Source organism: Sciurus carolinensis, chromosome 14 (genome assembly GCF_902686445.1).
Source record: "Sciurus carolinensis chromosome 14, mSciCar1.2, whole genome shotgun sequence".
In the NCBI taxonomy this organism is placed as follows: domain Eukaryota; kingdom Metazoa; phylum Chordata; class Mammalia; order Rodentia; family Sciuridae; genus Sciurus; species Sciurus carolinensis.
Window position 1 is genome coordinate 61,625,582 of NC_062226.1, and position 14,806 is coordinate 61,640,387.

The 14,806-nt window shown below is 36.5% G+C and overlaps 1 protein-coding gene across 47 annotated transcripts in view; it reads left to right on the forward strand.

The window, feature by feature from the left end:
* Ptprd (protein tyrosine phosphatase receptor type D) overlaps nucleotides 1–14,806 on the forward strand; it is a 629,514-nt gene that overhangs the window by 431,475 nt on the left and 183,233 nt on the right. For 23 of the 47 annotated variants that reach the window (XM_047523757.1, XM_047523758.1, XM_047523756.1 and 20 more), the window contains exons 5-9: nucleotides 8,796–8,984; nucleotides 10,229–10,237; nucleotides 10,950–10,967; nucleotides 12,576–12,686; nucleotides 14,050–14,061. In XM_047523757.1, the coding sequence (XP_047379713.1) occupies nucleotides 8,796–8,984; nucleotides 10,229–10,237; nucleotides 10,950–10,967; nucleotides 12,576–12,686; nucleotides 14,050–14,061 (339 nt within the window). The remainder of the gene's footprint in view (nucleotides 1–8,795; nucleotides 8,985–10,228; nucleotides 10,238–10,949; nucleotides 10,968–12,575; nucleotides 12,687–14,049; nucleotides 14,062–14,806) is intronic. The other 24 variants (XM_047523775.1, XM_047523777.1, XM_047523780.1 and 21 more) reach the window with 7 other exon arrangements.

Consider the following 14,806-nt stretch of genomic DNA (forward strand, 5'->3'; position numbering starts at 1 on the left):
CAAATTATACCCTGTTGCCATCTGGAATGGTGGGAATAAAAGCTTTATTTACTCTCTTTTCTTTAAGAAAAAATAATAAATGTACTTTCCCAGCTTCAGGGACTCTGTTCTGCAAAGAAAATGGCTCTTGTTTGTAGCCTTTTACTGTGGTTCGTTCTATGGGATAGTGACTTGAAAACTCACTGCCGTTCAGCAAAGTAGCAAACAAATGCTTCAACCATTATGTTTATACCATCCAGTTCCTGAAACCCTGATCCCTCTTCTCTCCTAAAGAAAGCTAGTCATTACTACCTTTTAACAAAAGTAGCCATTCCTAGCCACACATTATCTCAGAGAGACCTGTGTGAATATGTTAAGTCTAGTTACGTCTGGTTTTCTGGTTCATGTACTATCTTTTTGTGTCTGCACATGGCAGAAATTCTTTCCTTTATAGCACTTCCTAAATAATTAAATATACTGAAAGACCCTAAGCCCCCCTGTCCAAGGAAGAACCCACGTAATCACTGGCTGCAAAAGCAAGAGGCAGTTTATTGGTTACACAGGCGCCTGCGGGTGCGCAGCAAAACCTCAGCCGGAGCTTCGGTTAAGTGGCACACCGGGCTTTTTGGGGTACAGGTTTTTCTAGGGTAAAGGGGCAGGTTTCGCGCGTGCGGTAAGCAACAGGTTTCCTATTGGTTATTTTGAATCCAGCACGTACACAGCACATAGGTTACTTGAAGGGTAAGGTTATTATATCCCAAAAAAATCCACAATTATTACTTGGTATTCTTGGTATTTTTATGGTTCCTGGTTCCCGCTTATCAGTTCCTGATTGTTCAGGCACTCCCTGGGACCCGATGATCTATGCTTTCCCAACCGCCCTATTCTTTCTTAACCTAGTTATCAGTTTAACGACCTCCAGGTAGGCCGTGCAACCTTCCCAGGGGGGGGGTTTGGTAGAGTGTCCTAGGTCATGGGTTTAAGACAAAGAGCTGGGGCCTTTCAATACTATAGAGGGGTTAGAGATATAGACAGAGTGCTGAATTTGAGCCCCTTAGGGAAATCACTTGATTTTTATCATCCTTTCCACTTCCTTCCATTTTTTTAATCTACATTTTATTGACTGGCAAGCATAGCAGAATTCAATCTCTACCTAGAACCAATGATAAAATCAATGATATATATCAAAAGGTGAATTTTTAACATGTGGACCTATTTTAAAGTTACTGCTATATCCCATGGCATGGTAATGTCTGGTCCTTTCTGCTTAAACTGTAAAATGTCCAAATATTCACAATTTTTTTTCACTGTGTAAGCATCATGGGTAGACTCCAGTTAAGAGGTCATCACCATTGATGGTGAATATGTATTTAAAGAACAGTTGTAGAGGAAATATAATAAATTAAGATAAAATTATAATATACCAAATCTAGAACTGAAAGACTTTCTCTAATATATACTGTATGTGTGACCTGGAACAAGTAACTTAATTTTGCTGAGTCTTTGTTTTATGTTCACAGAAAATGAAAACAATGATACTACCCTTCCTCTCCTGAAAGTACCCTTAAAAAACTCAAATATTTGTGTTTTAGAAATACTGGACCTCAAGGCACTTTGTAGTATATATTACATTTGTCCAATATGGTGTTCTTACCTCATTCCATTGTGTAATACTTGTGAATCTGCTCTTTAGAACTGGACAACTAATAGGACTTTTTTTATTAACCTTCAGAGATGTGCGAAGGTATATCTTGATATATATCCCTTTGCCCAAATATTCAGTTTCTAAATGGGAAAAAAATTTTTTTTCAAAGAACAAAACCAAAACGATCTGATTTGTTGGTTTCATCTTCTTAAAATATCATTTTATTCGAGAAGGACATTTAGACTTCTTAACATGACCAGCTCCCCAAGTTAAATGCTTAGTTCTCCTCCTCTGAATTACTGAAAGAGATGTCTCCCATGACATTTATGAAACCAGTTGGTTTCAGCATTTTTGGTCACTCACAACAGAGCTTTAGTCATTTAAAAATTCATTTGGGGGACAAATCATCAGATAATATAACATCTCTTTATTTGTCTTGCTGAATCATCAAGGACCCTGCAATCTCATTCACAGAGGGAAACAGGAAACTTCATCAACTTTGAAGAAGTTACTTTGCATGGACACTGTTCTCTAAATCACTTGTATGTCTAGATATTTCCTACTTTTTTGTGATTTGCATGGACTATTTTCTCATTTTCATTTTATTGCTGTGGCTCTTGTTGTATCAAGACATAGAGTAACATGCCTCTGTTCTACTTAGACCTACCGCTGGACCTCAGCATTGAATACATGCGTATATGCTAATATTATCCTGGATGCAAGGCTAGTGCCAGGCAGTGCTAGACACACTGAATGTATTGTCTCATTCAGTCCTCCAGTCTATAAACTGAGTACTATTGTTATTTCCACAGAATCTAATTAGTTTGAAGATACAATGAAATCACAACAACCTAGAGTCTCTAGACTGCTTCATACCCAGTGCCTGGCCCAGTCTGACACTAAGGAGTCCTTCAAGAGTTATTTGTAGAATAAATGATGCCATCTGTTGACTATCTAGTAGGCTTTTTTTTAAAATTCAAATTATCTTCTATAATAGATACTACAACTTCCATAAATACTTTATAATTATCTTATTTCTTAAATATATTATTTGACCCCTTCATTTGACCTTCTTTATGACCAACATAAATGTAAAATTTTCAAAAAATTTGTATGTCTTCTTTGATGTAAAAACACACCAACTTTAGTACTATTTCTGTAACAGATAAGGACTAAGTCTAGCACTTTTAAGAAATTACTCAGCATATTGTTATTTCAACATTTAATTAATAAAACCTTCTCTCCATTCCTCTACCTTTCAAACTAGGGGGGGAAATCTCATTTTCATTGTCTGTAAATTGATACCTCAAGTCTTACGATATCTATTTAGTCCCTTAGAGATCTTTGCTCTTGTCCATGAAAGACGATCCCACAGCGTTTGCCTCACCATGCAACTGGGTGATCCACTTGTTTTTGCCATTAATTTGAACACCAAGAATTCCATTTTTCTGTAGATGGAGTAACACTAAAATATAAATTCATATTCTTTTTTTTTTTTTTTTTTGTTTTATTGTGTTCACACATTAGGTTTTGTCATGTGGCCCTGGTTTTGATTTGTAGTAACATGCAAGAAGACCTGAAAAATGAAGAATAGAAAGTAAATGACATTCTTCTCATGAAGCAGCTGTGACAAAGTTACAAGAACCACATGCAATGTACATCTTGAATGATAAAAATTGCTTACTAAATAAAACCAAAGACTATGAAAGTAAAGTCACCAACAACTCTTTTTATGAATTTATAAGCCTAATACCACTTACCCTTGTGTTAAATAAGAAATAGGGGTTTTAAAATAGTTTCTGCCTCTTAATGTACCGGTAGTCAAATAGAAGCTAGATGTATAGCCACAAAATTACTAAAGAATGGTGAACCATTAACACGAGTGCCATCAAATAAGCCCACTGGGAATTCAGAGATGCCTCATGAATGATCTCTGAAATGGTCATCACGACATCCTAAATGTGTCTCATTCCAAGTATCTATTGAACATAGGGAAGGTAGAGAGGAAATACACAAAGCTCTGGCCTTCCCTGAATTTGTAAGAGTTCATACATATATTGACTATCATAAAATATTTATTGGTAACATCACTTGGGTAATTTTAAAAAGGAGCCAGTATAAACTGGTACTAATAAAAGTGATTTCAAGGGACAAATTTGCGGGGAGAAAAAAAAAAGAGACATTCGTCTTTTCCCTTGGATTCAGATGTTGCTTTATTGTACCACTATTTTTGCCAAATGTTCTGTTACACTTGTCAAATCTTTTGATAATGCATTTGAGAAAACATACCATTGATTGGCATGATTTTTCCTAGTAAATGTATTGGTGATAAAGCTGATAAATAGGGATTTTTTCCAAGGACCATCACATAGAATCCCTCCTTGAAGATATCCTTAAATCAGTTAGACAAGTGTGGAAAGACTGGGATGATCTTCAAGAGCCCTGGCAAGATTAGGCAAGAAGATAATTGAGGCTATCTCAGAAGGAGTCTGTAGCCTCAACAGGCAATTTAGAGTTTCAAGATTTCCTTTCAAATGTGAGAGATTCAGTGTTTGTGGACTTGGAGCAAAAATAAAAGCATCATCACTAAAATTGTTTATGGATAAAAAATGAAAGTCTATTAACTGAGCAAATTATGCAAAACCTAGTACTTGATCATTGACAGATATCTGAGGCCTGACTTCGTGCAAAACAGCAACAGACTATTTTTCTCTTAGATACCTTTGAAGTCCTGGGTAGGTAAAGGATTGTTAACAAGTTGAATAGCAATGAAAATTAATTCTGAGTAATGCTGACATTCGTGTTTTTCTTTTTTAAATAGAACTGAAAATTTCTTATCAGCCTTTTTCATTAAGACACAAATAGATTAAGAGAATGGGCTATATTTCCTGGTGTATTATAGCTGCCATTGCAAACAAAATATATATATATGACTCTACAATTCAGTAAGCACAAGTATGTAGTAATCTGCCCTTTAATGGCCTCTCAAAATGACAGACCAAATGGCTTCATGAAGGTCAAGTCTGATTTAAATTGTTGATGAATTAGTAGCTAATTCTGCATGATTGAATATTAATATAGAACGGTGTTAAGTAAGGCACTTTAAAACTTAATGAGCACATTAATGAATAGGACAAAATGTTTTTCTTTTCATCTCATGTAAAAGTTTAAAACTAAAACATTGACAATTTGTTATTGTTTGATAACTGTTGTTTTTCCCTTATGAAAGTTTATGTGGTTAAGGCATTAAGGGTATTGATTCGATTCCTAAGTTTCTGGTACTACTCATTTGATAAGCCTTCAAAATTGACATTATCCAATGGCCAAGCCAGTTTTATATAAATCACTAATAAATGTAGAGGGTGAAAAAAAGCAATTAACATCTTCTAAACTACACCCACTGAGATAAGCATTCCAATTAGAAATTTCATTATTTCTACAGTTCGTTTTATGTTGAATACTGAGATTTATTGCCAAATACCTGACAGTCAAATTGGAAACAAGCCACAACTGTCAAAGTGTAGCAGCTCTGGCTATTTGAATCTGTTACATTGTGATGTTTCTCATGAAAATTTAATGAAGAATGTGCATTCAAAGAGTTTCTGTGCAAAGTGGGGATGGATGGAATTTAATTACCCTTATTAAAAATAAGAAAAGGATGCTCTTTACATTCTCTGTGTGATTAGTATGCAAGAATGATTATCTTTGTTGTATACTTGTGTGTATGAAAAGGAGGCTCTGGAGTGTTCTTTATGAGCCGAAAAGGGAAGGAAAGGTCATGTAAATGTATTAGGCTACTTTCTGGAGGGCACAAGTCAGTTTCGTCAGCTCCCCCAAAAGGTGAGGACTTCATTTCTTGTGAATGGTTATTAAATCTAGATTTCCTTGGTAGGAGATTTGGTAAGTGGCTCACACTTGCCACACATCAGCCCTGTAAATGTTGGCTTGGTTCTTCAGAGAGATGAACCATTCAAAGAAAATCAAGGACTAGTAAGGCAATAGTCATGGCTGTGAATGAACTAGTAGTTAAATGCGAGGGTCAGAAGGTGGTACAGTGCCCCAGGGAATGCAAAAATCAGGAATCTGAAGGTGATATTTTTTAAAAAATTTAACCTTCCTATGTTGTTTTTAAAATTGAAAATAACAGACTTTTTTAGAACCTCATTTCTAGATGATGAAGGCAATGTAGTTGACTTTGGAGCACTTGAGGTAAATTATTTTTATCCTTTGAAGCATTTTGTGTCAATAGCTGCCAAGTGCAATGTTTAATAATATAATATGTGTGGTACAGCAGCTATTGATCTTTCTGCTTTTTTTTGTTCCCAAACAACATTAGAACTGCACTGTAGATGTAAATATATCGGCAGAATTTTTAAAGACATAAAGAACAGACTGATGAAATTCAAGTGGAATAGATGATTAAAATTAGCATAGCCTAATTTGCAAGATACTTCTAATTCCAGTTTTAATTTTTAACTTTCCCTTGAAGACTTAAAAAAAATCATCTTGAAATTACACTATTAACCACTGTTTCTGACACTTGTCCACTGTAGACCTCTGTTTGACTAAGAATGTATAAGCTTTTATATAAACAGAATGTTATGATTTCTTAAAAGTGGCACAACTTTCAACTTAAAAAAATAATTCATTGAAGTTATTATACATACATGCACATAAATGTATGTGTATGTATACATGTATACACACACACACACACACACACACACACACACACACACTTATTTCAAGTTCCAGGCCCTAAGTAACTGGTCTGAGGGAAAATTTAGATGTCAAATTCTACTTGCCACAGATCCTTTTGATCTTGCACAGACTGATTAATAGAAGATATATAACCTCCATACTGTTGAGCAAAAGGGCCAGAGTCTCTGCTTGGACTTACTAGCCCATCAGTTTTATCTTAAAATAACTTATAACTGTTCACTGAACTTTTCTTTTCTTGAGCTCTTTCTTTTTTGGACCTTAAAGAAGGTCAAGATCCAAAATCTGTCCAATCTTGATTATGCTTCTGGTCACCTCTTTACCAGAAGTTCTGTATAGTAGGAAAAATTTGCCCACAATCATTTTGATATGTTCACACTTATGCTTGGAAATCACTGGAGTTTATCTTAAAATCTGGGAATCCATACTACCATGAGGGCAGGGCATTAGAATGCAGATGAGACATGAAAGAACTCATGGTCTGGAGGGATAAACTGATGTAATTGATAAGTACAAGACAGTGGATTTAGGAACCCACAGCTGTATATCTCTGACAAGGAAAAATGATCAACTATGTGGGAGTTTAGAAAAGGTTTACAATGAAAGTGATTTCATCTGGCTTTCTGGAGGCACGGAGTTACTCAACAGACATGATTTGTCTGGGGAATGGTGAGAATCTCAATGTAGACATAAGTTTCCTGTGGAGGAAGTGATCCATGAAAGGCTAATAAAAGTGGGACTTGATTTAACAAAGGAGTTTGTTAGCCAGCTTTCAGAGGTTGAATTTTCTCTGTAGACTATAAAGAGAGTCAGGAGAGCACCAGGGCTGACTGACAGTACAGTGGAGGTACCACAATTGGGCTTCTGCACTAGGAATTGTAACTAAACCTCAGTATGATTCACAGAGTCAACCATGGATTTGTTACTCATGATGGAGCTTGTAGGTGATATCCAAGGAGAAGTTAGTTGCCACACTTGAAGATTTGCAGTGTTCAGTGCACTGGAGTTGATATTTTTGAGTCATTTTCAAATTGGTGGCACATGAAAATTCACTGGTGGTTCCAAGGGTGTAAGGGCATGTTATTAATCACCAGACCCAACTGGAAGGAAAAATGTTTCTCTAATGGTCTTCAAACAAATGGCTGCATTCTACTTGGATAATCTTCACCCATTGAACTAAAATTCCTTCAATACCTTTCTAATCCTGCCTGGATGAACAGGCAATGTAGATTATCAGTGTGAGCACAATCCAGGGATTTAAGTAGATTTTAATTTCTCAACAGAAATCTGGAGCAATTTGATGTGGGTATGAAGAAGTCAACTGTGGATCAGTTGGAAATTCAAAGTTTAGGAATTTCAAGTTTTGAATTACTGAAAATGGTACAGATTTTAGAGATAGAGGAAACTGTTCTCTTTCCATAGGACACATTTACTTTTGTGCCATTAGTGGGGAGTTAATTTGTTCTTTGGTTAATCCCTTGTAGACAATTTTCTGATTAATTGAAACTCCCTACAAATAAATTCATTTGTATTTCACCTGTAATCGTGTGAGTATTATATACAACGTGTCTTAGTATCTGAGAGGGATCCATTCAAAACACACACATGTACACACACCCAACAATATTAAAATCTGTGGATGCTCAAGTCCCTTGTATGATGTGGTATAGTATTTGCATATAATCTTGCACATCCTTGTGTGTACTTTATTATTTCTAGGTTACTCGTACTATATAATACAATGTAAATGCTATGTAAATAATTGTTATACTGCATTGTTTGGGGAATAATAATAAGAAAAATTTCTGTACATGTTCAGTACAGTTTATTTCCAAATGCTTTCAATCCTCAACTGGTTTAATACTTGAAACTTTTAAGTGTGGAACCAGTGGATTCAGAGGATCAAGTGTGTGTAGTTTTACTTACGTTATAAGAGAAACAAGTCATCTTGGAATACAGACAGCTTAACTTAGCTCCCAGCTAACCTGCTTGTTAGCAGGGGGCACATGCTTCTATTTACTTCCCATCCTAGCCCGTGCTTTCCTCTCAGTGAAAACATTCCTGTCTTTCTAAAATTCCTTCTTCCTTTTTGCAACTGAGTCAACCTGACTTCTTCCTCAAGGATTATTGCAAATCAGAGATTCCACTTGGTACTCATTGACCATCTCAGGCACTAATACTGCAGTTACTTTCTGTCTGTGCTCCTAGAAAACTCACTTTCATCTGTATCACAGAGTCTGAGCTCTGTGTGTGTGTGTGTTGGCCTTTCATATATGTGTACTCTGCTGGTCTGGAACAGAGGTGATCACTGAGTCCTAACATAATGGTGCTTGGTTTGTATTAGGTTTTCAACACATGGCTGACTAATATTAAAAGGGAGATTTGTGGGTAATATTGAATTCCTGGCATTTGACTTCTTAACACAGTGTTTGCGTTACTTTTTGTCTTACAGAGGATCAAATTCCCAGGGGCTTCCCTACTATTGACATGGGCCCGCAGTTGAAGGTGGTGGAGCGTACACGCACTGCCACCATGCTCTGTGCAGCCAGTGGTAATCCGGATCCAGAAATCACTTGGTTCAAAGATTTCTTACCTGTGGACACAAGCAACAACAATGGTCGTATTAAGCAGTTACGATCAGGTAGGGTCTTGTTACTGTTTCTACTAACTCCTAGATAATTTTTTAAAAAAATCTTTCTCTCTCTTTATTTTATTTATTTTTATTTTATTTATTTATTTTTTAATTTTGAGGTATTGATTTTTCTCCCTCTTTTCTTTCTCTGTTATTTAATATGTTGTCCATGTGTGTGATGTCATGGCCTGTTTCAGAGTCTGTTCTTCTTCTCTCTGTTTTGCAGCTTCTGTTTAATCCACATTGCTCACTGCTGTGACTGTATTTTTGATAATTTTTTTAATTTACTGCTTTTCTGCAGTATTTGATGGATCCATTTTCTCCTCTTTCTTCTTTCTCTGTTTTCTTTTGAAACAAATTTATTTCAACATTGGACTTCATTCAGAGCTTGCAAGGAGTTCCAATGGTTATATCCATTAAAAAACAAATGTTCATATTAAACACTAAAATGATTCAATTTTATTAAAGTGTATTTTCTACTGTCTACACTTGAACTCACCCAAGTTCCAAAGTTTAGTAAGTTTGGGCACATCTGCTTTCTTTTCACTAATACATAAATCACAGAGACGGTCTCTTATGAGTAACCAGCTGATTTTTTTTTTTTTTTTTTTAACAAAGTCTTTTTCAAAGTACCGATGAGAGGAGGGGATTTTTCTTGATACTTGATCACTGTGAGCGAGCATTTTCTACACATTAGCCACAGTAGTGTGCGCCCACACTCAAGGTTTTCGAACCCTCCAGGGACTGGATCTACAGAAGCCTGCTTTTGGTGTAGACTCCAGCTTTTGCTGTTTTCTCTCTCTCTCCTTATCCTTTTCTCCCTTTCCCATTCGCATCCAAGTTTATTCCTTTGCTCTCTGTAGATGAAAAGTAGAGGTAATTCTGAATTTGTAAGTTTTAGACGCTGTCCCTAGGTAATTTCATGGGGCATGTATTAATAAGCTGTTTACTTTGACATTGGTAGTAATATGGATATAGAGTTCTAAGTTGTTTAACTGCCTGTCTTCCCAGAATTCTCAGCTTTTGACCTGTCCTGTGATGTTAAAGCGTCTTGTTAACTGCCTCTTTTGCTTGTTGTCAGCAGAATTGTGTAGATTAGCATTCTGTTATTGTAAATAAAGAATTAATTATTCACATGTAACATAGATGATATAGTATAATAAAGCATTAACTCTGAAAAATTTGTACCAAAATATAAGGAATATAATAATATTTTTATGCTGTCTTTCTTCTCTCCGTATTTAAATCTCCAGAATCCATTGGTAAGTGCTTAGTTCTGAAGCGCACTTCACCCCCACTAATTTCCATATTCAGAATATTATTATTATTAATAATAAAATGCATGGCATGCATTTTACTAACTGTCAGTGTAGACACCAAATCTCCATAGTGGCGCGCACACGCACACCTCCACAGAGCCGTTATTGTAAGAACACTGTATAGAGAAATAAAATAGTACACAAATAGTTATATCACACAAATGCAGCATAGTAAGTAGTATAAGATAGCCAATCAACAGTGTTTGTTTCTAGTTAGTCTTTAGTATTTCCTATAACAGTATATATATATGCATATTTATATATATACTTAAATAGCTTAGTCAGTATGTACCTAAACTATGTCTTTAAAAATTATCGTATAGTTCTTTTTTTTTTTTTTTTAAAGGATATGAGGCATATGAGATACAGTTCTAACCCTATGTGACCCCAGACCTAAGAACTCAGTTGTTCTCTGAGAAAGGCAATGCTGCCTATTATGGTCTTTGCCCTCTGTGGTATAATGCAACTTGCTTTTATGATCTAATAATACTATCTAATATATTCCTGTTTTACCAGTATAGTAATTCAAGTTTCTTTTAAGACCTTATTTAATTCTGTAAATCTAATTTAATTCTTCTCCCCAGCCCTAGCCTCCTTCTTCTCGTACTAATGCTTCTTCTTTCTAATCTTATTTGCATTCATATTATCCACCCAGGTGGTACACCAATAAGAGGTAAGAGTGCTGAACTAACGTTCACAGAATGATCTTACTCATTCTTTCTGTCCTTTCATCCCTCTCATCTTTGTCTGGTTTCCAAAGTCATTCCAAAAACGTGCATCAACTTAATTTTTTCCTTTGTACTGTTTGGTTATGATTCGTGATTCTCATATTGTGAGCTCTCCTTTTCCTTTTTCTTTTTCTCTTTGTTTTGTTCATTTCTTTCTTTATGAAAATGATTATTTAAGTTGTGATATGCTTCAAAGAAAGCATATCCAGGTCTTTAGACCACAGACCAGTCACAGCGTACCATCTGTCCCTCTTTTTTTCCTTTTCTTCTTCTTCCTTTTTCTTTTTTCTCTTTTTTTATTTTTTTCCTTTTTTTTTCTTCTTTTTCCTTTTTTTTTGTCCAACTGGAGAAAAAAAAAGATCATTTTTTTCTTCCTTAGCTGTTCTTGTTCTGGACCAAAGCCAAGGTGGTCTGGAGAACAGGCAGACATGCAGAAGACAGCCTGGACCATCTGCTTTTTGTCTTTATCTTTCAAAAGGTTTTTGCTTTTGTTCTTCAATTCTTTTTTCTCTTAATGTCTTTAAAGTCAAAGAATGACTCCCCCTTCCACCTGCTCCCACCCGCCTCCAGTCTGACAGCAATGCTTTTTTCCCCACTTCTTTTTTTCTTGGATTACTCGTCTCTGGATTTTTGGATCTTCTGTCCTTCAGGCCATGGAAACAAGGTGCTCAGTATTCTTGGTGGTATGTGGTATTGCTGGTTTTTCATACTTTGACTCAGTGTTCATTTCTTTTGTAATTCTTGTTTTATATTTTTCTTGGGGCTTTGTGACACCACACTGCTAATCCCACTGGTGGATTTTGATGGGTGTCTTAGGGGATCCGTCTCGAGGTCCTCAAGCAGTGATTGGTTGGCTCTTCCTGGCTGGCCTGGGCCGTGCTTTTGAACTTTTTAAAAATCTTCTAATGCAACTGCTCTTTGTTTTTCAGCAAATGTAAAAAAAAAAAAAATGATTGTAAGTTGTGGCAAACTGTCTTTCTTTTCTTCAAAATCTGCATGTCTTAAGGGAGTTTTGTTTCTTTAAGTATTATTTTGATAATTGATAATGACTAATTTTATTTTTTCACTTTGTGCAGCCTTTTTGTACTCGCTGCGTATTTTTGGCTTTCTTCGGCGGAAGACTTTCTTGAAAACCCAGCCTGGTTTTTTTTGAGCGTGCCTATCTTTTGCGCCACTTTTGGTACCAAAATGAAACAAAACAAAACCAAAAATTAATCTTTTGTTTTATTTAAAAGCCATACTTCCTTGAAGCAGTCTCACCCATCTTCATTTTATTAGTCTAGGAGATAAGAGTGTTAATTATGACTAGAAGTCTTGCTTGGGAAAGAAAAGATATTGTTTTCTTATGCTAGCATTGATGATGTAAAAAAATAATCTCTATATGTTTTTCTCATCGCATCATTTTCTGTCTGTGCACCTTAGCAAGAGATTGAATCGACGTTGAGCGGACCTTCGCTTTGCAGGGCTTTTCATGTTGTTAAGAGGTTTAGCTTTCTGAACTGAGAAAGCTTGCTCTGACCATCTCTTTGGCAATATATTTTATATCCACACAGGAGCCCTTCAGATCGAACAGAGTGAAGAATCTGACCAAGGAAAATATGAGTGTGTTGCCACCAACAGCGCGGGCACTCGCTATTCTGCCCCTGCCAATTTATATGTCAGAGGTAGGAATGCCACAACCCTGGCGTGGCTTCTTCCTTCAGGCTCAGGGGGACTTGAGATGCCCACGGGGGTCTGTGTTATTCTGTCAGTATGTAACAAGCTGATTTGGTAATGGTTATGGTAGCTGAAGCATTTTAGTAGGTAGAGAATTGAAAACTCGCAATATGTTGATTGTTAAAAAATGAGAACTCTTGAGTATAATCTATCCTGAGGCTTGAAGTTTGTAAGTATATTTGCATTTTTACATTTTGATTCCTATTTTTAACCACATCGATTGAACTGTGCTTGGCATTTGTTTGAGGTTTTCTCCTTTTTCTTCTACTTTTTTTCTGTTGTTTCTCTTCTCTTTCCTTACCAAACCTTGAAATAATTGCTCGGTGTGCTACTAATCAGTTCAGTGGGTAACTGCAAGCATAGAAGTGTTTATGTCTTCATGACCTCTGCTACCGAGCTGTGAGGATGAAGCTAACAACTTTAAAAAATGGTGCTACATGCAAGTAGAACAAATTGTATTCCTTCTTTTTATAGTGTCTCAATTGTAAACATGTAGCATCTATCTGTGCCTACATGTGTGTAGGCACATGTTATATACACATACGTGTTTAAATTATTAATACTTATTAAAAAATTTAGTCTTCTGATTACCACGGAACACCAATTTTTAAAAAAATAATATTGGTTGGACTTGAAACAAGAATGAATTATGGGGATATATTTGTAATTTTTCATATACTAATAGAAATGATTGAAGTTTGAGCTCTTACAAAGAAGTGCTGCTTCCCAGGAGTTCTCAAAGCCAGTTCCTGTAGTTTTTTGTTCACCAGAAACCTCTGATTCCTGGACTACATTCCTCAGTAGCCACAAAAGGCATGGGTGGGGGTGGGAATGGAGGAGAGACTACAAGGACTTTGTTACTGTAGGATGGGGATCCCTGAAGGAAATACCTAGCTTGATTTTGAAATTTTTGTTAGAGGTAATTTTGTTGTCCTGGGGATGTTTTTCTCCTCCTTTCTCTGGAGTCTGGGGTGGGGGGAATATGAAGAAAACTGTTTCTTCTGTAAATTCTTTGAAAGCCCTTTGACCCCCTTTCTCACAATGGTGACCTCCTTTACTGCATGAGGCATGTGTACCTTCTTCCGTGGAAAATTTCAAAATGATGCTAGCTATTGTTTCTAATACTGTGTTAGTCCATGAGGTATTGCTAACTTTTCCAGCTGAGGTAGGAAGGATGAACTAGAGCAAATAAAGATGTTCAAGTAGCAGTTGAAAGCCTTGATATGGCCTTTTTACTCTCTCTGTGTTTCCCTTGTTTTTCTCCTTTCCTCATTTCATTGTGTTCTGCATCAAACCCCCTACATCCCTCAGAGCTGCGAGAAGGTTGGTGTGTTTTTTACTTTTTACCCACCTTACAAAACTATTAATTAAACCAATAACAAAGAATACAAATGAAATGAATGTAGCTGCATTGTGGTCTTCTTTTGGTTAATGGTATATTTTAGCAGAGAATGCTTCTGGCCATGGCTTCCGTTGCTTGCTGGTGGTGTCTGTGGTGCATGACGGGAGAGAATGTGCCTGGGTGCATGGTAACTGGTAACACTTAACTTTCTAAGGTCCAGTGAACGTGGTCAGTGTTCCTGCTTTCCTTCCTCCTCCACGCTTCCCGTCTCCCTCTCCACCTTTAATTTCTGTCTTCTAAGGATGCCTGCTGCCCAAAGAATGACTTTTTACAATTGCTCCCCTAATCCCAAGCATGAAGACTAAACTCTGCTCCTTTTTCTTGATATGCTCTTTAATACCTCAGAGTCTACACTGGCTCCTGCTTGCTTTGGGTAACCTCTTGTGAATTGGCTGCAGGAGGCATGCTTAACTCTCCCCTCTTTTCCCCCGACTGTCATTCACCCATGAGGCCATTGCAGCGAGCCCACTCAAGTCAATGGAGGTTTATCTCAACCCTAAGTGTAGCCAAAGAGTTTTCAGACAGAATCACATAGCTTCTTCTTGGGGTTATGAGGTGGTTTTTCAGTCTTTTTATAACTTTGAAAAATTAGTTTCTTATCTGTATTTAAGGTATGCTCCTAAAGATTACCCTCTTGATCTAAAATTCTCATGGTATAATGGTCTG